This window comes from Panulirus ornatus, chromosome 46 (assembly GCF_036320965.1).
Source record: "Panulirus ornatus isolate Po-2019 chromosome 46, ASM3632096v1, whole genome shotgun sequence".
NCBI lineage: Eukaryota > Metazoa > Arthropoda > Malacostraca > Decapoda > Palinuridae > Panulirus > Panulirus ornatus.
In genome coordinates, this window is record NC_092269.1 from 7,457,709 (window position 1) to 7,480,917 (window position 23,209).

The 23,209-nt window shown below is 38.3% G+C and overlaps 1 protein-coding gene across 2 annotated transcripts; it reads left to right on the forward strand.

Moving 5' to 3' along the window:
- The first annotated feature begins 605 nt into the window (after positions 1–605).
- On the forward strand, positions 606–22,826 carry Dcps (Decapping enzyme, scavenger). Of its 2 annotated transcripts, none has more exons than XM_071688767.1 (8): positions 606–741; positions 2,484–2,742; positions 11,984–12,104; positions 15,044–15,189; positions 17,552–17,776; positions 18,238–18,355; positions 19,812–19,949; positions 22,641–22,826. In XM_071688767.1, the coding sequence occupies exons 2-8, from the start codon at positions 2,488–2,490 to the stop codon at positions 22,655–22,657; spliced, it is 1,020 nt and encodes a 339-aa protein (XP_071544868.1). In that variant the 5' UTR covers positions 606–741; positions 2,484–2,487; the 3' UTR covers positions 22,658–22,826. The 2 variants fall into 2 exon arrangements, with proteins under 2 accessions (XP_071544868.1, XP_071544867.1); XM_071688766.1 differs by lacking the exon at positions 606–741 and adding an exon at positions 804–936.
- The last annotated feature ends 383 nt before the right edge of the window (positions 22,827–23,209 follow it).

Consider the following 23,209-nt stretch of genomic DNA (forward strand, 5'->3'; position numbering starts at 1 on the left):
TTGTGAATGCCATGGACTTTGTACCACCTTGTGTTAAGCAGTTGCAGTTCCTATGTAATAGAAAAACTTTGACAATGAATTAATTCCTGGAACGAATGATGTGCCAAAGTGATGTAGAACTGGTGATAAATCTTTTAAGTTTCTTTAATAATATTAATCATATAGATGCACATTGGACTTGACGAATTGTTTAATAATCACAAGGAACACAGATTACTGTGTGAAGTCAATGGCATATCTGTTGGTGAATTCATTTGTACCCTGACATCCAGTGACTTATTTTATTATTTGTGTTTTTGTCTTTATAATTTGGGAAAGCCGCTGTTGGACAATTGTAGATTTACTTTATATCTCGCGTAAATCGATGAAAATTTTGCTTTGATTAATCTGTATAAACCGAACAAATGAATTTGTCCTAAATAGTATCACCCTGTCATCAGAATTATCGTCCCTTACTCATTTATAGCATTAATCAAAGATTTCTCAGTTTCAGATTTCTAAAGAAAAAAATATTTAATATATGATGTCTTATTAATAATGTTAGATAAATGAAAGGAGTTAGATGTATGTTCATGAAGCTGTTGTATAACACATTCGAGATCACCCTTTATTCTGGTATATAAGCGGAAAAGAGGAAAAGGAAAAATGATGCGATTACATAGGATTAACTAGGAAGGAAATTGTCGACATTCAAGGTCTGCAAATGGCGCCCAGGAATATAAGGGAGTCACCGTATAGATGGTAAGTTTTATATATAACCTTTTTATGAGTGAAAAGGTACCTTTTTTCCCCATATAAAAACTATTGACTGTTGACAGTAATTTATTATTAAATATACACGTACTTTATCCCCTTCAGAGTTTATATACAGGACGCTTTGTACTGTAAACAAACAGTAGAGGTGAAAAATAAGTTCGTTGCCCGAATTTTGAAAAGGTAAGGATATTATGGCGGTACTAATCCTCCAAGAGGTTTGTTCCTCTTAACTGTATCACTATAGTGAGAAATTAACATTGAGTGCGAATGCTAAAATACATATTTCGTTTCGTGGATCAGTTGAATTAAATGTTGAATTTTGTCACTTGAGTGTAGTATTTTGCGGGTGGTTTATTGTTGTCACACAAGTAAAGTCTAGTACGATTATGCCCAGTATTTTGAAACTCAGTTTTGGGATGTAATAACCCTTACAGTAATGGAATGGCACCTCAGCCAGGCTGTATCCTCATTAAAGGTCGAAGTTCTACTTTTCGTCCGCTGGGCCACTTGGTTATGTAGGGCGTCCTATATAATTTACGGTCACCCCAGAGACCAAGTGTTACCGGCATAGGTTTACCACTTTGCAATGATGGTTATTGGTTTACTTTAGGGGCACCATGGCAATGACATGAATTTTAGGGGGGGTGAAAATATGCGTCTCAGTTGAGTCCTTGTTCTTGGTAGAAATTATGACTCCGAGGGAGCGTGATGTGGATCATTATGTTTTTAGTAATGTATCAAATTATCCTTTTGGTTTAAACCAGCTTTAGCTGTTATGTGATTTTGTCTTTCAAATGCCTGTGTAGCATATATTGAGTACAGTAACAGTTGCAGAGTGTTATTTTTAAATGAAGTAAGTTGTTAGTTATGAGGGTTACGTATATTAGGGGAAATGTGGGGATAATTAATGCAGAGGTTGGTAAAACATGTACAAAATTTGCAGAACTTATGAAAAACCTCTCCTAACTTCCCCCAGCAGCCAAAATGGATAAGTAACATTTTAATAGGTTCTGTTGAATTTGTACGTGTTTCATGAAATCTTGCATTATTCTCATGATTTTCCATATTCGTAGATCCCCACTGTTGGCTTGTTTAACAGTGTAGAATATATGACAATGCCCTGTATCATCCTCCGCAACTCGTATTGTGTTCTCCAAATCATTCACTGGTATTTCAGGAGGAAAAGACTCGATAGCCAAAGTTAGGTATGTTGTGAGGGTAACCTGATAAATAGCTTGAATTCATCCTTGTAAGTAATGAATAAGTAGTAGAGGGGCTGTGGTGATCTGAGAAAATTTAAGGTAAAAGTATGTGAAACCTGCATACAGATCGAAAGAACCTTTGAAACCCTCATCTGATTTCATAGAAATTCACAGAAAGCTATATTACAGTATTAGCTTTGTGTAGGCTTGGTCTATGGCTTCCTGAAGGGGGAATGCACTGCTAATGAAAAGTTGTCTTCTGTAGGGTTGCAGCATTGTCAGTGGTCGAAAAGAATGAAGTGTGCTGGTTATAGGTGTATATATGTTTAGAAACAGCCTCATGCACTCACATCATTCTCTAGGTGTACACCATATTGTATATTATCATTTCATAATTTTCACACTTAGTCCTCTTCATATTGTAAGATTAGATATGACATGGGGTCTGTTCTTTCTAAGCCTTGAAATGTATGTTACATCATATTGCCTTGAAAAAGTTTAAATACTTGAATTTTTATCTGGCAGAAAGATGGCAGAGGCGGTAGCTAAAGATGTTTTACCTCCAAGCAAGAGAATGCGGACAGATGATTGCAGTGATGCAGTTGACAGTACCACTGACAAAAGCTGTGATCAGGTGGAGGTCTCCAGTAGAGAAGATTCACTCATCTCATCTTTTGAAGACTTTGAGATTATACGTGTTTTGAATAACAGTGAGGAACACAAGTCAGTAGCTGTTGAGGGGCGACTCCAAGGTAGAGATGGCACAGCTGTTGTTATGCTACAGGTAACTTGTAGATGATTATACTAAGATTTGTATTTTTAAGGAGATTTCATGATGTATTTGCATGTTCAGAATAAAAAACTTACTTTTTATTTCATGCATAATTTAAAGATTCATAATTAAAAATAATAATTAGTGAGTCTATATTATCTTACCCTTGAACTATGAGAGTATATTTATATTTTTTTTTTAGATAATAAGCAACATACATGTAAATATTTAGGTTTAGTTTTTTATGACCAGATTGATATGTTGAAGTTATCATTACTGTTCACAGAACATAAAGTTCTAAGAAAGATACGTGGTACCTTTTCCTCTAGCATTGTGACTGAAATATTTAGGTGGGAGGATGGTATGAATGGAGTCCTAACCAGTTTTAGTAATGAAAGGGTGCTTGACAGTCGTAACATTTTGAGTCTTCAGTTTAGCTCGATTTGAATGTGAGTAACATCTAGATGTCAGCTGAAATTAAATCTAGGAGTATCTGTCATTTGTGCCACTGAAGCAAGTGGATACATAGGTGGGGGAGGAAGGCGAAAATTTATGGTAGCCTTGCAAATGTGTGGAAGTAGAGACACATTATCCGAAAGTCAAAAAATGGTTAAGTCTCTGAAGAATGTTTCCAACAATGTTGTATGTTGCGAGGCGTGGGATGGATAGAGTTGTGCGCAGGAGGATGGATGTGTGGAAATGAGATGTTTGAGACAATGTGTGGTGTGAGGGTTTGATGAGTAAGTAACTAAGGGAAGGAGAGGTGAATAAAAGACGTGGTTGAGAGAGCAAAGAGGGTGTTTTGAAATGGTTTGGGCACATGGAGAAATGAGTGAGGAAAGATTGACCAAGAGGATATATGTGTCGAGGTGAGGGAACGAGGAGAAGAGGGAACCAATAGGAGGTGGAAAGATGGGTGAAAAGGATTTTGTGTGATCGGCCTGAACTGCAGGAGGGTGAAAGGAGGCAAGAATAGAGTGAATTGGAGCGATGTGTATACAGGTTAGTGCTGTCAGTGGATTGAATCAAGCATGTGAGCGTCGGGTAAACCATGGAAAGCTGTGTAGGTATGTATATTGCGTGTGTGGACTGGTATGTACATGTGTAGGGAGGGTTGGGCCTTTCTTTCGTCGTTTCCTTGCGCTACCTCGCAAACGCGGACACAGCGACAAAGTATGAAAAAAAAAAAAAAAAAATCTTCATTGTAGCACTCCACAACTTATACATAGTCAGAAGCTAGGGTAGAAGGTCAGAAGTGAAAGGAATTATGTAGTTCCCTTCTATAAGGGCAAGAGAGACAAAAATGAATGTTCAAATAATAAAGGCTTAAGTCTCTTGAGTATGTTTTGTACAGTGTATAGGAGAGTGGTAATTGTTAATGGTCCTTATTCAGGACGTGACCTAAGATTTCCTACAAAGTCTTGGACAAGATCATACCCCTACAACCTGTAACTACCAGTCTGAGACCACATCTTTAACAGACAGAAGGAATTTCCCAATAGCTACATTTTCCACAATTACTTTTATGCCCACTCTTTTTATGCACTGCCATTAGATATAAATGTTGCTACTTTCATATGCTTTTCTCACATAAAATCGTATTCAAATCTTTACCTGACATTTTCTTGAAGATATTTCAGCAATGGAAAGCAAAATGTTGACATCTCGTATGGACACCTTCTATATAGCCTCCCCTCAGACTCTTGCAAGAAAATAGAGAATTTTTCAAAAACCCACAAACTATATATATATATATTTTCTTCTTTCTTTCGTACTATTCGCCATTTCCCGCATTAGCGAGGTAGCGTTATCAACAGAGGACTGGGCCTTAGAGGGAATATCCTCACCTGGCCCCCTTCTCTGTTCCTTCTTTTGGAAAATTAAAAAAAAAAACGAGAGGGGAGGGTTTCCAGCCACCCGCTCCCTCCCCTTCTAGTCGCCTTCTACGACACGCAGGGAATACGTGGGAAGTATTCTTTCTCCCCTATCCCCAGGGATATATATATATATATATATTCTTTCTTTCATACTATTCGCCATTTCCCGCGTCAGCGAGGTAGCGTTAAGAACAGAGGACTGGGTCTCTGAGGAAACATCCTCATCCAGCCCCCTTCTCTGTTCCTTCCTTTGGGAAAAAAAAAAAAGAGAGGGGAGGATTTCCAGCCCCCCGCTCCCTTCCCTTTTAGTTGCCTTCTACGACACGCAGGGAAAATGTGGGAAATATTCTTTCTCCCCTATCCCCAGGGAATATATATATATATATATATTTTTTTTTTTTTGCTTTGTTGCTGTCTCCCGCGTTTGCGAGGTAGCGCAAGGAAACAGACGAAAGAAATGGCCCAACCCACCCCCATACACATGTATATACATACGTCCACACATGCAAATATACATCCCTACACAGCTTTCCATGGTTTACCCCAGACGCTTCACATGCCCTGATTCAATCCACTGACAGCACGTCAACCCCGGTATACCACATCGATCCAATTCACTCTATTCCTTGCCGTCCTTTCACCCTCCTGCATGTTCAGGCCGCGATCACTCAAAATCTTTTTCACTCCATCTTTCCACCTCCAATTTGGTCTCCCACTTCTCCTCGTTCCCTCCACCTCCGACACATATATCCTCTTGGCCAATCTTTCCTCACTCATTCTCTCCATGTGCCCAAACCATTTCAAAACACCCTCTTCTTCTCTCTCAACCACGCTCTTTTTATTTCCACACATCTCTCTTACCCTTACATTACTTACTCGATCAAACCACCTCACACCACATATTGTCCTCAAACATCTCATTTCCAGCACATCCACCCTCCTGCGCACAACTCTATCCATAGCCCACGCCTCGCAACCATACAACATTGTTGGAACCACTATTCCTTCAAACATAACCATTTTTGCTTTCCGAGATAATGTTCTCGACTTCACACATTCTTCAAGGCTCCCAGGATTTTCGCCCCTTCCCCCACCGTATGATTCACTTCCACTTCCATGGTTCCATCCGCTGCCAGATCCACTCCCAGATATCTAAAACACTTTACTTCCTCCAGTTTTTCTCCATTCAAACTTACCTCCCAATTGACTTGACCCTCAACCTTACTGTACCTAATAACCTTGCTCTTATTCACATTTACTCTTAACTTTCTTCTTTCACACACTTTACCAAACTTAGTCACCAGCTTCTGCAGTTTCTCACATGAATCAGCCACCAGCGCTGTATCACCAGCGAACAACAACTGACTCACTTCCCAAGCTCTCTCATCCACAACAGACTTCATTCTTGCCCCTCTTTCCAAAACTCTTGCATTCACTTCCCTAACAACCCCATCCATAATATAATATTATTTTTATTATTATTATTTTGCTTTGTCGCTGTCTCCCGCGTTTGTGAGGTAGCGCAAGGAAACAGACGAAAGAAATGGCCCAACCCACCCCCATACACAATGTATACACACACACGTCCACACACGCAAATATACATACCTATACATCTCAATGTACACATATATATACATACACAGACACATACATATATACCCATGCACACATTTCACACTGTCTGCACCCATTCACTCCCATCGCCACCTCGCCACACATGGAATACCTTCCCCCTCCCCCCTCATGTGTGCGAGGTAGCACTAGGAAAAGACAACAAAGGCCCCATTCGTTCACACTCAGTCTCTAGCTGCAATGCAATAATGCCCAAAACCACAGCTCCCTTTCCACATCCAGGCCCCACACAACTTTCCATGGTTTACCCCAGACGCTTCACATGCCCTGATTCAATCCACTGACAGCACGTCGACCCCGGTATACCACATCGATCCAATTCACTCTATTCCTTGCCCTCCTTTCACCCTCCTGCATGTTCAGGCCCCGATCACACAAAATCTTTTTCACTCCATCTTTCCACCTCCAATTTGGTCTCCCACTTCTCCTCGTTCCCTCCACCTCTGACACATATATCCTCTTGGTCAATCTTTCCTCACTCATTCTCTCCATGTGCCCAAACCATTTCAAAACACCCTCTTCTGCTCTCTCAACCACACTCTTTTTATTTCCACACATCTCTCTTACCCTTACATTACTTACTCGATCAAACCACCTCACACCACGCATTGTCCTCAAACATCTCATTTCCAGCACATCCATCCTCCTGCGCACAACTCTATCCATAGCCCACCCTCGCAACCATACAACATTGTTGGAACCACTATTCCTTAAACATACCCATTTTTGCTTTCCGAGATAATGTTCTCGACTTCCACACATTCTTTAAGGCTCCCAGGATATTCGCCCCCTCCCCCACGCTATGATTCACTTCCGCTTCCATGGTTCCATCCGCTGCCAGATCCACTCCCAGATATCTAAAACACTTTACTTCCTCCAGTTTTTCTCCATTCAAACTTACCTCCCAGTTGACTTGACCCTCAACCGTACTGTACCTAATAACCTTGCTCTTATTCACATTTACTCTTAACTTTCTTCTTTCACACTACCAAACTCAGTCACCAGCTTCTGCAGTTTCTCACATGAATCAGCCACCAGCGCTGTATCATCAGCGAACAACAATTGACTCACTTCCCAAGCTCTCTCATCCACAACAGACTTCACACTTGTCCCTCTTTCCAAAACTCTTGCATTCACCTCCCTAACAACCCCATCCATAAACAAATTAAACAACCATGGAGACATCACACACCCCTGCTGCAAACCTACATTCACTGAGAACCAGTCACTTTCCTCTCTTCCTAGATGTACACATGCCTTACATCCTCGATAAAAACTTTTCACTGCTTCTAACAACTTGCCTCCCACACCATATATTCTTAATACCTTCCACAGAGCATCTCTATCAACTCTATCATATGCCTTCTCCAGATCCATAAATGCTACATACAAATCCATTTGCTTTTCTAAGTATTTCTCACATACATTCCTCAAAGTAAACACCTGATCCACACATCCTCTACCACTTCTGAAACCACACTGCTCTTCCCCAATCTGATGCTCTGTACATGCCTTCACCCTCTCAATCAATACCCTCCCATATAATTTACCAGGAATACTCAACAAACTTATACCTCTGTAATTTGAGCACTCACTCTTATCCCCTTTGCCTTTGTACAATGGCACTATGCACGCATTCCGCCAATCCTCATATAGTATATATATATATATTTAATATATATATATTTATATATATATATATAATATTCATTTATTTATTTTGCTTTGTCGCTGTCTCCCGCGTTTGCGAGGTAGCGCAAGGAAACAGATGAAAGAAATGGCCCAACCCACCCCCATACACAATGTATATACATACACGTCCACACACGCAAATATACATACCTATACATCTCAATATACACATATGTATACACATACAGACACATACATATATACCCATGCACACAATTCACACTGTCTGCCTTTATTCATTTCCATCGCCACCTCGCCACACATGGACTACCATATTAAATATTTATATATATATATATATATATATATATATATATATATATATATATTATATATATATATAATACACACATATATACTAAAGTTTATCATTGACACAATCACATAAACATATATATGTATTTAAAATTTCCTTTCAAAAGTTTTTTTTTTTTTTTTTTTTTTTTTTTTTTTTTTTTTTTTGAGACGCACTCTCCTTTCCATCGGAACATCACGTATTGAAAGCAACAGAAAATGTCATCTTCAAAAACAGGTAAGTCTCGTTGTCCAAGTTCAATATGCTCCTCGGAGAGGGATCTCCTGATCCCTTAGACGTAGTCTTGTCCTCTGAAGAAACTCTCAAGTCTGAGAGAAGCTGAGACGTATCGCAACTGATGCTTTCCTCTGATTTTGTTGGAGTCTCCTCCTCTGACAAGGAGGCTCAACATAAGCGTGAGACAGAGCTAAGAAAACCACCACTAATATTATTTTCAATGCACTTGGGAGGGGAGAGATATCCCATTTCTCCTCTTCAGAGAGATCAGCATCAACTGGAAATATTTTTCTTCTTCCCCTGATCTCTCAGTCTCTTTTCTCCACCTCTGCATTAGAGAAAATCGAAAGGAACTCAACATATTTTCTCCTGCTGGTTTCTCTCTCTACGAACACTTTTAAGTGCTTTAGGCCGGGTAGGATTTCTCTTGCACACTGTCTCATATTCCAAATTTTCTTGTGAAACACGAGGTATTCTCCACTTCCTCTTCTCGCGCTCAGTCTTAACCTGAGCCAAACGTTTGGCGTAACGATGCAGCTGGAAGATGGAGATGTAATGGTGGAAGGGGAGGGAAGAAGATGGCCCTGCATCTACGTCAACCTCATCAAGGGAGAGGGATGCTTCGGGAGATGAGCTATCAATCTCAGAGTCTATGTCGCTGAAGGAGACATCGAGACTCAGTGGCAGAGCAATGTCGATTTCTTCAGGTTTGAAGCCACTCTCGATGACTGGTTTGGTGACGAAAGCCATCTCGGTGATTCATGTTTTTGTGTGTGTGTGAGCAATGAATACACCGCAATATCCCAGATGCAAATTTAGGCAAGGTCCATCAAGAGTAGTGGAGTTATCTTAGGAGGATAGGAGTAGTGGAGTTATGTTAGGAGAATAGGTGTAGTGAAGATATGCCACAAACCTGTGAATCACCACCCACTAGCTTATAATGAGAATTGAGTGTACCTGACCTACCCGAAAAGGGTGTAAGTGAAGGTGAGGGTGTAGGGAAGATAGTAAATGACCTAATCTTTTGTAACTGACCTAACCTTCAAGGGCTTTAAGGTAAGGGTGTATTGAAGTTAGCGACTGACCTAATCTTCTGTACCTGACCTACCTGGCAAGGGCGTAAGTGAAGGTAAGGTTGTAGTGATGTTGAGGACAGCTAAATCTTTCGAAAGTACCTGACCTACCTGGCAAGGGAGTAAGTGAAGGTGAGGGTGTAGTGAAGATAGTAAATAACCTAAACTTTTGTAACTGACCTAAACTTTATGGGCTTTAAGATAAGGGTGTAGTGAAGATAGCAACTGACCTAATCTTCTCTACCTGATATACCTGGAGAGGGCATAAGTGAATTATGGGTGTAGTGAAGATAGTGAATGACCTAATCTTTTGTAACTGACCTAAACTTCAAGGGCTTTGAGGTAAGGGTGTAGTGAAGACAGCAACTGACCTAATCTTTCGTACCTGACGTACCTGGCAAGGGCGTAAGTGAATTATGGGTTTAGTGAAGTTAGCAACAGCTAATCTTTCGAAAGTACCTGACCTACCTGGCAAGGGAGTAAGTGAGTGAAGGTGAGGGTGTAGTGAAGATAGTAAATGACCTAATCTTTTGTAACTTCTAAACTTCAAGGGCTTTAAGGTAAGGGTGTAGTGAAGATAACGAATGACCTAATCTTTCGTACCTGACCTACCTGAAAAGGGCACAAGTGAATTATGGGTGTAGTGAAGATAGTAAATAACCTAATCTTTTATAACAAACTTCAAGGGCTTTAAGGTAAGGGTGTAGTGAATTTAGGAACTGACCTAATCTTTCATACCTGACCTACCTGGCAAGGGCGTAAGTGAATTATGGGTGTAGTGAAGATAATAAATGACCTAATCTTTTGTAACACCTAAACTTCAAGGACTTTAAGGTAAGGGTGTAGTGAAGTTAGCAACAGACCTAATCTTTTGGACCTGACCTAACCGACAAGGGCGTAAGTGAGGGTGAGGGTGTAGTGAAGTTAGCTACTGACCTAATCTTTTGTACCTCACCTACCGGTCAAGGGCATAAGTGAAGGTAAGGGTGTAATGAAGTTAGCAAAAGACTTGACTTACCCGAAAAGGGCATAAGGGAAGGAGTGGGTGTAGTGAAGATGGCGTAAGTAGAGGTAAGGGTGTAGTGAAGTTTGTAAATGACCTAATATTTTATACCTGATCTACCTGGCAAGGGCGTAAGTGAAGATAACGGTGTAGTGAAGTTAGCGACTGACCTAATCTTTTGTACTTGATCTACCTGGCAAGGGCATAAGTGAATTATGGGTGTACTGAAGATAGTTAATGAACTAATCTTTTGTAACTGACCTAGACTTCAAGAGCTTTAAAGTAAGGGTGTAGTGAAGTTAGCGACTGACCTAATCTTTTGTAACTGACCTAACTGGCAAGAGCGTAAGTGAATTATGAGTGTAGTAAAGATAGCAAATGACCTAATCTTTTGTAACACCTAAACTTCAAGGGCTTTAAAGTAAGGGTGTAGTGAAGTTAGCGACTGACCTAATCTTTTGTACCTGACATACCTGGAAAGGGCATAAGTGAATTATGGGTGTAGTGAAGATAGTGAATGACCTAATCTTTTCTAACTGACCTAAACTTCAAGGGCTTTAAGGTAAGGGTGTAGTGAAGATAGTGACTGACCCAATCTTTCATAACTGCCTACCTGGTAAGGGCGTAAGTGATTTATGGGTATAGTGAAGTTAGTGACTGAGCTAATCTTTCGAAAGTCCCTGACCTACCTGGCAAGGGCGTAAGTGAAGGTGAGGGTGTAGTGAAGATAGTAAATGACCTAATCTTTTGTAACTGATCTAAACTTCAAGGGCTTTAAGGTAATGGTGTAGGCTCTGAGATTGATAGCTCATCTCCCGAAGCATCCCTCTCCCTTGATGAGGTCAATGTCGATGCAGGGCCATCTTCCCCCCTCCCCTTCCACCATTACATCTCTATCTTCCAGCTACATCGTTACGCCAAACGTTTGGCTCAGGTTAAGAATGAGCGTGAGATTATTGTTTAATCATACATGTATTTGCTATTTATTAATCTTATTTACAGTACTGTATCATAAGTTTTACTATCAAGGATCAGAAGTAAATCTCTCAGGACTAGCCAAACCCACATATGAGGGTAATATTAGTTAAAGATGACCTTTCAGTTATGAACTAAAACTCCAGGTACAATGAGGGAAACTGGGAGAAATGTGCCATGATTGGATGTGCTGTATGCCTTTCCTCATGCAATTAAATTAATTATGAATAGATAATGGTACATTGAATTTAAGCTGGTATTGGGCTGAAAATACATAGATGAGCTTATTACAGATATTACAGGACTGAGAGGCCATAATTGAACTAGTTAAATGATGTTGGATGCTGAGAGTTGTTGAATGATATGCTTGTTTTTTATTCATAGCTGTGCAGCAAGATGGTTAGTGTTGATTATATCATTAAACAATTAGATTTGTGATGTATTTCATATAGGTTTTTCTTTACAGAAACTTCCCTTCAACAATGATAAACTCCAAGAAATTTTCACTGGCTCTACAAGTTTGAAAATGATATTTCAGAATGACATTTATTACAACAAGACTGCTTTAATGCCACCAGAGCTTAATGGTGAGTGTTAGTGTCATATGAGCAACTGCTTACATGCTTCTAAAACTCCAGACTTTTCTTGTTATTCCTTTTCATCTTAGTACTCTGGGTTGTACATATATTTCAGTAAAAGCTTTATTATAACTTTTATATAGATTCATATGGTTAACAAATGGCTATTGCATTCAAAAATTTAGTGGGAATAATGGGAGGCTTACATAAAGCACATGTTATTTGGAAATACTGCATTTGAATGTTAAGGAAATGCAGATGAAGTTGATTACATGTTTGTATTGGATGGGGAGGGAGTTTTACACTCATGGTGCCTCTTCTCTTATACTTTTTTAACTATCACACAATTCTTTTAAGCTTCTGTTTGCTGTTCTCATTCACAATTTTATTGTTCATTTTATTTCATTCATGGTAGGTAGTAGTTGGCAAGCAGCCACCAACCAGGGAGGTATATTATCGGTACTAACTGCCTGGGTATCAGAAGGGTTAGTGATGGCTGCGTAGTGAACTTGCAAAACAGTGGTTGTCATGCTGCACTCCTCTGACCCAGGTAGCTGTCTCTTCTGTCTCCCTCACCCACATGTGGACTACTGGCATGCTGTCCACAAATATACGATCTCTCCTTGTCACAAATAACATTTGACAGTGCTTAACTAGCACAACTCATTCTTCTTATCTCTATCATTAGGTGAGAGCATTAGTTAGAAACGTTAGTTAGAAGTTGCTGGTAGGAACATTAGGTAAAAGTATTTGATTGGAACATTAGGTAGAAGTGGTCAGTATGAACATTAGGTAAGAGCCTCTGAAAACACCATGCTAGAATTTCCCTCAGACAGTGGCCTGTTAAGGGTGAGGTACTAAAGGCTGACATGCTCGCACTAGAATTCCCCATTTATGGAGACTTGCTATGGCATCAGAGATACAGATAAGATAGATAGACAGACCACCAGTATGCTGTAAAAGTACCCTTCACTTTTCGAACACGTTTCTTGCTTAATTTCATTTTATGGCCTTTGATTGTATTCTTGCATCATTTGAAGAACTGTTCACCATTCACATCATCAAACTGGTTTAAAAACTTGAAGGTTGTGATTGGGCTACCCCTTCCTCTTCTTCCCTGTATGGTTGAATTTAAGACCTCTAACCTCTCCTTGTAACTCAGCTCTTGATTTTGATACCATCTTTTTAACCCTGTAAACATTTCTGTTAGTTTGTGCCTTGTAGATGCAGTGACTAAACTTGAGAAGCATATTCTGATTTTAGCGTGATGTAGGATGTGAACAGCATGCTGAATATATACTTATCTGTATACTTGATTACCAAACTATTGTTTGCCAACAGACAGTTGACCTTTACTGTTAACTTAATGGTGGAATATGACAACAGGGTAGGGACAAGTTTTTCTCCCAAGTTTCTCTTTTATGCAGATTTCTGGAGCTTATTTCGTACTTGGTGATATTCATATTGAGCTCTTTCACTGTGTCCCATCCTTATTTTTTTTTAACTCTGATTTATAGGTACCAGTGTAGGGTGATCCATTCCTCTTTATTTTCACCTCTTTCATGACCTTTAATATCAGCCACAAACATATTTGCATAGGAGTCCAGTCAATCTAGCCAGTAATTTACATAAATCAAGAAAGGCAGTCTCAGAAAGGATCCCTGCACAACACCACTGGTGACCTTAACCCCTTTTAAAAAGGCTTCTCAGACTAGTAGTTCCTTTGTTTTCTTTTAAAGGTAATCTTTTATCCAATGATGGAGTCTCCTATTTATTGATGGAGTCTCCCACTTATTCATGACTGAAGATCCAGCTCCTTTACCAATCTCTTGTCAGATGCTTTCCAGTAATCATGATACAGACAATCCATCCAGTCTTCTCTTGTTAGAAATGGAATTTACAGCTTACATTCTCTTAGAAATTTGATAGCTTGTTACATTTTATCTTCATTCCTGATATCATACTGTCTCACATTTATATAGTTTCTCCTTTGCATGTAATCATCCCTTTACTTTCTGATTATCTTTTTCAGTATTTTACAGACCATACTTGTCAAGGAGCCCAGTCTTTAGTTCTGTGCATCCCTCTAGTCACCTTTCTGAAAGATAGGTATGATGTTTACTCTTTTCCATTCCCTTGGTACTCTAAATTTCTTCTGCAACACCTTGTTCAACATAACCATTCTCTGGTGACATCTTGAACAATATTCAAGTGGTCAAATGTATCAGCACACATCTTTAGCACATATGGAAAACTTTCATCATGACCATGAGCTTTAACATTCTGTGTATGTCTTTTCTAGATAATTCAGTGCCTGCTAAAACTTACCCTGAATGGAAGAGTTTATTTGTGTGCGTCTTTTGTATGCGATCACAATTTGTGTATATGGGCAGAGAGTTTTACATTCATTCCTTTTAACAGATGAGGCCAGTGAACTGAAATTTAGTCTAATACTCCCATTGTATAATTTACTGTTTTGTACCTACATAGATGTAAATGCTGTTAATTTGGTGATCCAGTCGTGTCTATTTTTATTTGTACCATATGTGATGTTCACTTCTGACTGATTTTCTTCAATTGTAGAATGGAATTACTAACTGATTGTGACCTTTTTTTTCTTTCTTTTCTTTTTCTCTTGGTCTTCAATTGATATGATAGATTGAATTGATAAATATATGGTGATACCGATGAATTGTAAAGATTGAGAATGAAAGGAGCTGAGATGGAAAAGCTGTATCGTGATTTGTGCAGATGAAGTGATAGTAAAGGGTCCACAATCTTTATGCCAAGTATATGAAAACAGTAACTTGAATACCTCCATAACCTTTGTTCTGGACTTTAGGGTGTGTAATCATAACAGAATGGATTTTTTCCCCTTTTTTCATGGGAAAATTTAAGTACAGCATATGTTTCCCTGTAATGATTTTCTTCTAATTGATATTTTTCAGAAGTGAGAACCACCATAATCTATCCAGCAGAAGAAAAGCACATTCTTCGTTTTGAAAAACAGCCATCTTCATTTATCAATGAAACTCCTGCATTGTATGAGGAGGTCACTAAGCCATTCATAGAATCATCATCTTTTAGTAAACAGGTAAAGAGTCATAATTATTTGTATCATGATTATAAAAAGGCAGTTTGCTGTGTGTAGATAAGGTCACCTTTGTAAAATATTAGGATATTTTTAGTAAGAGAGATGTGTGGAAATATAAAAGAGCGTGGTTGAGAGAGCAGAAGAGGGTGTTTTGAAATGGTTTGGGCACATGGAGAGAATGAGTGAGGAAAGATTGACCAAGAGGATATATGTGTCGGAGGTGGAGGGAACGAGGAGAAGTGAGAGACCAAATTGGAGGTGGAAAGATGGGGTGAAAAAGATTTTGAGTGATCGGGGCCTGAACATGCAGGAGGGTGAAAGGCAGGCAAGGAATAGAGTGAAGTGGATCGATGTGGTATACCGGGGTTGACGTGCTGTCAGTGGATTGAATCAGGGCATGTGAAGCATCTGGGGTAAACCATGGAAAGCTGTGTGGGGCCTGGATGTGGAAAGGGAGCTGTGGTTTTGGGCATTATTGCATGACAGCTAGAGACTGAGTGTTAACGAATGAGGCCTTTGTTGTCTTTTCCTAGCGCTACCCCGCACACATGAGGGGGGAGGGGGTTGTTATTCCATGTGTGGCGAGGTGGCGATGGGAATGGATAAAGGCAGACAGTGTGAATTGTGTGCATGGGTATATATGTATGTGTCTGAGTGTGTATATATATGTGTACATTGAGATGTATAGGTATGTATATTTGCATGTGTGGACTGTGTGTATGTGTATGGGGGTGGGTTGGGCCATTTTCTTTCGTCTGTTTCCTTGCGCTACCTCGCAAACGCGGGAGACAGCGACAGAGCAAAATAGAAATATAATTTTTAGTACATTCATCTCAAACTTTTCAAAATCAGAGGTTGTGTTATTGTATTACAAATAGAATGTGAAACACTGCCAATGTCTGTGAAAGTGTTGAGTAAAGTTTTTATGTAAAGGAGTATAGTGCATACAACTTCAGTTAGGGTGTTTAGAAAAAGAGCACGTTTGTTTATTAAGAGTAGGATGACTTGATAAAGGGTAGGACACTTCAATCTCCTATTTCTGACTTGAATATTGTATCAGATTTAATAGCATTGAAAAGTATAATGGACTCGAGAAATTGAAACATCAGGAAGTAGAGCCTCATAAGGGGAGAGCCTTTCCATAATTATCTATTTGTACTGTACGGAAGGGTGTTTTACATGCGAAGGGTCCTATCACTTGACCATTACTATCATTCAACTTTTTAAACTAATGTACACTTTATGCAATTAGTGAATATTTATTCAGTTTATTGCATTTGTCACCTACTCTTACACTTTAAAAGTACGTCTTTACTGGTGATCTAACAAGCATTAAGGTTTTTGTAATTGTGGATTTAATTTTTACCCTGCTAGGTTTACCACTGAGAAGGTACATCTTTAGGATGATGCAGAATGGTCAGCGTTAGATGCTAGAAGTAATATGAGGCACTTTATTTCATAATATTCTGATTAATGTTTCACTAAATGTAACTTATTTTTGCTACAGATGATTATTTTTTTGCATATGCAGTTTTCAAAAATACCATAAAGCTAGAAGGATAGTCTGCTCCTGGTGCTACCTCCTAGATGTCGGAATTTGTGATCAAGAATGAAAAATATATATTTCATACTTGATCATCATTTCCTGCATTAGCGAGGTAGTTCCAGGAACAGATGAAGGGAGGCCACAAGGTCACATCCACTCACATCTGTTCTTTAGCTGTCATGCTGTGTAATACACCAAAACCAAAACTCTGTATCCACATCCAGGATCCACAGACCTTTCCATGATTTATCCCAAATGTTTCACCTGACCCAGTTCATAACATTGACGGCACTTCGATCTCTGCATATCATTCCAAATCACTCTGTCCCATACCTTTCACCCTCCTGCATCTTCAGGCCCAGTTCACTCAAAATCTTTTACACTCTATCCTTCCATCTCCATAAACACTTTTTTTCATAACTTTTTGTATCATATGTGTCAAATATGACACCCATCTCTTCATTTCACTTTAAGGTTCTTTACTTTTCAGTCATGTTTTATACATACCTAATTCCATTGTTCCATTTGTAAAGATTTTTGTAACTTCTATGTTTTCATGTACATCATTTGTTCATCTCACATGCTACTCAACCCATAAAAACCTGCATCTCTTGGTGTGATCAGTTGCAGGCGAACTGCTCCTGCTTGAGGCATAATGTACTTTATCTGAGTGGAATATTTGTAGAGCTGGAGTCCTTGGTTCCAGTTCTGCAGGCTAGTAAACAGTGTTTGGATGCTTATCCCACTGAACTGGATTTGCTACTTCATAATAATTTCTGTACAGTACTTAGATTCTTAACCTACAACTCTTTCCAGTGGATCTACAACATCTTGGAGCACAAGAAGGAAGCAGACCGCATCGTCTTTGAGGATCCAGATCCTGACTGTGGTTTCGTTCTTCTACCTGATTTAAAATGGACAGGGGAACAAATGGAGGATCTTTACCTCCAAGCCATTGTTCATCGGCGTGACATTACATCTTTACGTGACTTAAGAGGATGCCACATTACACTCCTCAAAAATGTATATGAGAAAGGCACGGTAAGAACGCAAAAACAGTAATTGCTTGCATCAGTTACCTCAAACTTATTCACTGTTTTCCAAATAGGGAATTAGCACCAGGAGCAGACAGTGTAGTGTACTAACTTGCTCACATTCACTTTCAAGCTCTTGTGAGTAATGCAGTGTAATAATAGTCCTCCATCCACAGCCAAGCCTTACACACCAGTTCTGTGTTTTTTCTCTACTGTGTCATGTACCATGCTGCTTGCTCCTTTTTTGATTTTCATACATGTTCACTGTTTCATGTGTGAGCAAGGAAATATCCAGAACAGGTGATCATATGTTTTGCATAGGTAGTGGAGAATCCACAAATGCCAAACTGTTAGATAGCTTGATACATTATGTTTGTCATTGAGTTTATCAGCTTGTGTGTATCCTTACAACCAAATTCTGCCTTCTTATTCACCTATAAAACAAATTCAGCCATATTTTCTTTGCAGGCAGCCATCAAGGAGAAGTATGGATTGCCAGCTCACAAGCAACGTGTATATCTCCATTACCAGCCATCATTTTATCATCTTCATGTTCATTTTACAGCCATATCCTTTGAAGCTCCAGGTAAGTTTGATAAAGCTCTGAGAAAATGAGCTAACCTTCATTTATTTCTCTGTCAGGTACAATTTTAATTTTTATGGAAAGGAGGTTTGAAATGTGCCAGATTTATTCTTTTCATATTTTCTCATGATCCTCCATTAGCGAGGTATCGTCCAAGAACAGAGGAGTGGGCCTCGTGAGGATATACCCTCACTGGCCCAATTCTCTGTTCCTTCTTTGTGAGGAAAAATAAAAAAAATCCAAACCTATATTCATTTTCATTATTCTGTGAGGAAAACCTTACCATAATTGAGATGCACATTCATTATCCAGGAAGATCAAAAAACTTTTACAGAGAATCTGTATAATCTAGCAAACTTAATTGTATCTCATTATTTCAGAACTCCAGCCACTTGTCTGTCTGTTTTTTGTCACTTGCTGTCAGTATTGCATTTTCCCATATTCTCTGAATAAATTTACGATATGATTTTCTTTAACCCAGTGTCTCCTTACTTATCAAAGTATAGTAAGGATCAAATGAACAATCATCTCATTTGTACACTTCTGTTCTCTTGCTGTCATGTATAATTCACTGAAACCAGAGCCTGAGTGAATATACTTGCAAGGTATTAATGTCTTCAATTCTGACATCTCAGTATTCAGCCACATCTCACACTTCAAAGCTCCTCTTTTAATTATATCCATTTCACTTGTAAATTTTAACAATTAGTTTCCTCCTCTTACATACTCTTTTAAGCACACCAGCTATAGTCTGTAGTTGTTTTGTGCTATTTTTTATGAACACAGTATCATCTACATACAAGAGAACTCAGGTATAGTGTTATGCCTGTCTCTGTAACTCTTTCTTATTGTTTTAAACTGTTTATAATGTATCACTTTTGTATTTATTCTTTTAGAGATTTCTTTTAGTGTTTTATAAAAATTATGTGAGTAGGTCTCTTAAATAGAACCGAAATCATTTAGTGCTATGCTAGGAAGACTTTCCCTTAGGTTTTTGTATGGTGCTTAGAGCTGTGGGACCAGTAAGCTTTCTGAACTTCTTTTTAGGGTTGAAGGATGAATTGCATTCCAAGATTAGGATTAAAATTTCTTTCTCCCAGTAAGTCTACTCACTGGAGCTTTAGGATGGATGAAACCATTGCAATAATCCTTTCAATGTCCAAAGCCATATCATTTACAATATATCTGTGAGGAACACCTTACCATATTAGAGATGCACAGTTCTTTCCAGGGAATCAAAAACTTTTTAAAGCAAACTAAAATCCTAGGCAAACAAAGCCTTATGGAATGATTTTTTCCAGGCTTCGAAGCAATAGAATGTGTGTGTATTTGTGAAAGTGACCTCTGACAAATGCAAGTTACTAAAGATTATTGTAGACTAAGTTGCTATTATATAATGAAAATGTAATTAAGACCGAAAGTCTTATTAAACTTCGTTTTTTATACCTATTACTCACAGGAACATGGGTAGGCAAGGCACATCTCATGTCGTCAGTGATCAGTAACTTGGAAGTTTGTGGAGATTATTATAAACAGGCTGTGCTGCCATTCACTGTGAAAGATAACCATCCGTTAAGAGCAAAATTTGAAGAAAAAGGTAAGTTAGATATAATTATTGTATTCAACCCATGAACTCTTGTCTTGAAGTTTATTTCTTTATTATGTCATTAACTTTCTTGCCATCTACATTAAGAAACTCTGATCCCCTTTAAAACTATTATTATATCCACTCTTGCATCCACAGTCTATAATTACCATCTTAGCATTTGAAGCATGAACCTTTATCGACATGTCTTGAAAATAAGAAGCTTTTGCATTTGTTATTTGGTAATTAAACAAGTAATATCCACAGTAATCAGAAATGACACTTGCATTTTTCACAAATATTGGAGGGTTTTTCTCTGCAAGTAGAAGTTGCTTTTCTTTTTCTTTCATACTATTCGCCATTTCCCGCATTAGTGAGGTAGCGTTAAGAACAGAGGACTGGGCCTTTGAGGGAATATCCTCACCAGGCCCCCTTCTGTTCCTTCCTTTTTTTATGTTCATGTGTATAATCTTCTGTCAACGCAAGTGTATGAATTTGCTTTGTAAAATGAAGTGCAAACTCCTTTGCAATGACATGTGTTTTTACTCTACACTTTTTGTTTGTATACATATTCTTGTTTGTCTTTATGTGCAATTGAGTATAGACTCATGTGTATGTAAGGTGTTGTTGGGTGTGTTTTGTGTATGCATGCCTGTTTAAAATTTCATACATGAACAAATATTGCCCAGGAGTTATTCACTCCTGGAGCCCCAAGTTTTAGATATTTTTTTCTCTTCATAATTGATTGTGGTTGCAGTTGTAGATCTGGCTGAAGCAAATCGTTAGCTTTTGTATGGTTTAGGATGCAATGAGACCCTGGTCAATAAGCTGTGGAGACTTCACGTGGAACTGTGATTTTTCATGAAGGCCCTTGAGGTTGATGGTCCTACCGGGACCCAGGTAGAATCATAAGTTTCCTTTGTGGGTTTGAAGCCATCACAACCTAAAGGTCATATCATTTCTGTTCGAGATTTAAGGGCAGAAGAATCTGAAGATTCCTTCCCCTTCCACATTTTGTCATTTCTTGGAACTCTGGCATTCATATCTTGGGTTGTGAGTTGTATGGTATTTTGTTTCATTGGAATTCTGACATTATCCAATAGTAAGCAAGAACTCATATCCTTTGTTTCTGACTTGATATGGAACCTCATTGTGGTTTCAGAGGTCTTCTGTACCCACAGCTCAGTCTGGGATCAAACTGTTGTGTTGCTCCCCTGATCAGCAGACTATTTAAGGCCAAGTTTTATAAGTAGTGTAATTGTCATGCTGTAGCTTGTCTGGCACACTATATAGGTACACTAATCGAGGCCCATTGTGGTTTCTAATGATTGTAGTCAATGTATTAAGCAATTTGAGACCCTGGTTCTTTAAATCATTTTATCTTACTTGATTTTTGTACCTTGTTTTCTTTTTTCTTTATTTTCCTTGTCCATCATGTCAGTGAGGAAATATTTTCATGGGTGTATAACTGTGCCACTCAGGATTTTCTTGCTGTACATTTTTGAATGGTGATATAGAGACTAACCTCTAGTGTTTTAATCCTTCCCACTGCTTAAGTACTTTCTCTGATGCTTGTAGGGATATGCACCATAAAGAGAAATGGTTTTAGATTTTTAAGAGCTACATTACAACCCCTTGTAGGACCCTCTCATTAAGAAATTCTCACTGATTATATGAATTTTACAAAAACTAAACACTTTTAAGCACACTATTTCTTTGGTGAACTTGCATGCATATTTTTATTTTTAAGCTTGACTCCTTGTTTTGTGTAGCTTTGTGTTTGCATTTTTTAATTTTGTATGCATATTTGTGTTGTCATGTTTTAATTTTTTCTATATGCATGAAATAACTGTATATAGTAATAAGTTTGGGGAGAAGCAGTGTGATTTCAGAAGTGGTAGAGGATGTGTGGATCAGGTGTTTGCTTTGAAAAATGTATGTGAGAAATACTTAGAAAAGCAAGTGAATCTGTATGTAGCATTTATGGATCTGGAGAAGGCATAATAAAGTGTGTGGACGTGTATGTATATACATGTGTATGTGGGTGGGTTGGGCCATTCTTTCGTCTGTTTCCTTGCGCTATCTCGCTAACACGGGAGACAGCGACAAAGTATAATAATAATAATATAGTAATAAGTTACATATCAGGCTTTTAAGAGAGCTTATAATTGGATGTATGGATGAATGGAAAAGTCTTAAGGATGTGAAAGTTAGCTTTAAGTGATGGAGTGAAGTGGTACAGTGTATAGAAAATGGATCTGAGGAAAACGATATGTTAAAGTTGTATTCCTTGATAGTCTTAGCATATTAAGGAAAACTGGAAGATCAGATTAAGAGAGGCATATATGTTTAGAATAATTTGATAATGTCAGTAACTGGGGACCTTTCTTTTTTGAATCTTTACAAATGCTCTCTTGTTATACAAGATTGTTGCTCAAGTAGAACCTTTTCCACACATAAGTCTCTGCATACTCCTGCAGATTGCCCTAGAAAGACATCCATATTACCCATGTATTGAAAGATTTTATCCTTTCACCTTACTTTCTGCTCACTTGTGTCCATACGATGGGCCACACAGTAGTCATTCCCTTCACTGTGCTGGTTTTCTTCCTTTCCTGGCCTTTCATCACTCAATGAAACAAAAATAAACTTCTCATTTGTGTGATTACAAAACGAGTAACTGATTTTTTTTACTTTTTTCAGGGTATTTCTGTGAGTAGAACACCAGAACTCAAGTTACTAGTTTCTTATGTATTTTCTTAGTCTATTATTTTTGATAGAATATGCACTATACTTGTGAAGCAGATTTAAGGTGATTTTAGTGGTAGATTTTGTTATCAACGTAAGTGCATTGCATTTATAGTTTTTTAAATAAATATAATCATTTTCCTACACGTTTGATTTTTGTGATATGATATAAATTAAAATCATTAGAATTGCAAAGTCCTTGTATTTGAAAAGGAAATTAAATACAAAAATCAGTACTCATAAAATAAAGATTCAAGACTCTTAACAAATAAAGTGCACAGTCTATGTGTACAGTATGAACCAGATGTATTACTCTTGTCTGTCTGATAAGTTATTTATAAGTGACATACTCTGAAGCCTTCAAGGAGTATCCATCCTTTTACCTTCTCTTTCCCCCTGCTTATTTCATACACTTGTGAAATATATAGCCTCTTCATCACCCTCACCTTACTCACCCTTTCCATATGTCCAAACCATTTCAGCAAACCCTTTTCATCTTTCTGACAATACTCTTTTTATTTCTA

Excerpts from the sequence above, each read along its gene's own strand:
- Dcps (XM_071688767.1), top strand. The coding sequence starts at position 2,488 with ATGGCAGAGGCGGTAGCTAAAGATGTTTTACCTCCAAGCAAGAGAATG. Across the intron at positions 12,105-15,043 it reads AATGCCACCAGAGCTTAATG|AAGTGAGAACCACCATAATC; the intron begins GTGAGTGTTAGT and ends GATATTTTTCAG. Across the intron at positions 18,356-19,811 it reads CATATCCTTTGAAGCTCCAG|GAACATGGGTAGGCAAGGCA; the intron begins GTAAGTTTGATA and ends TATTACTCACAG.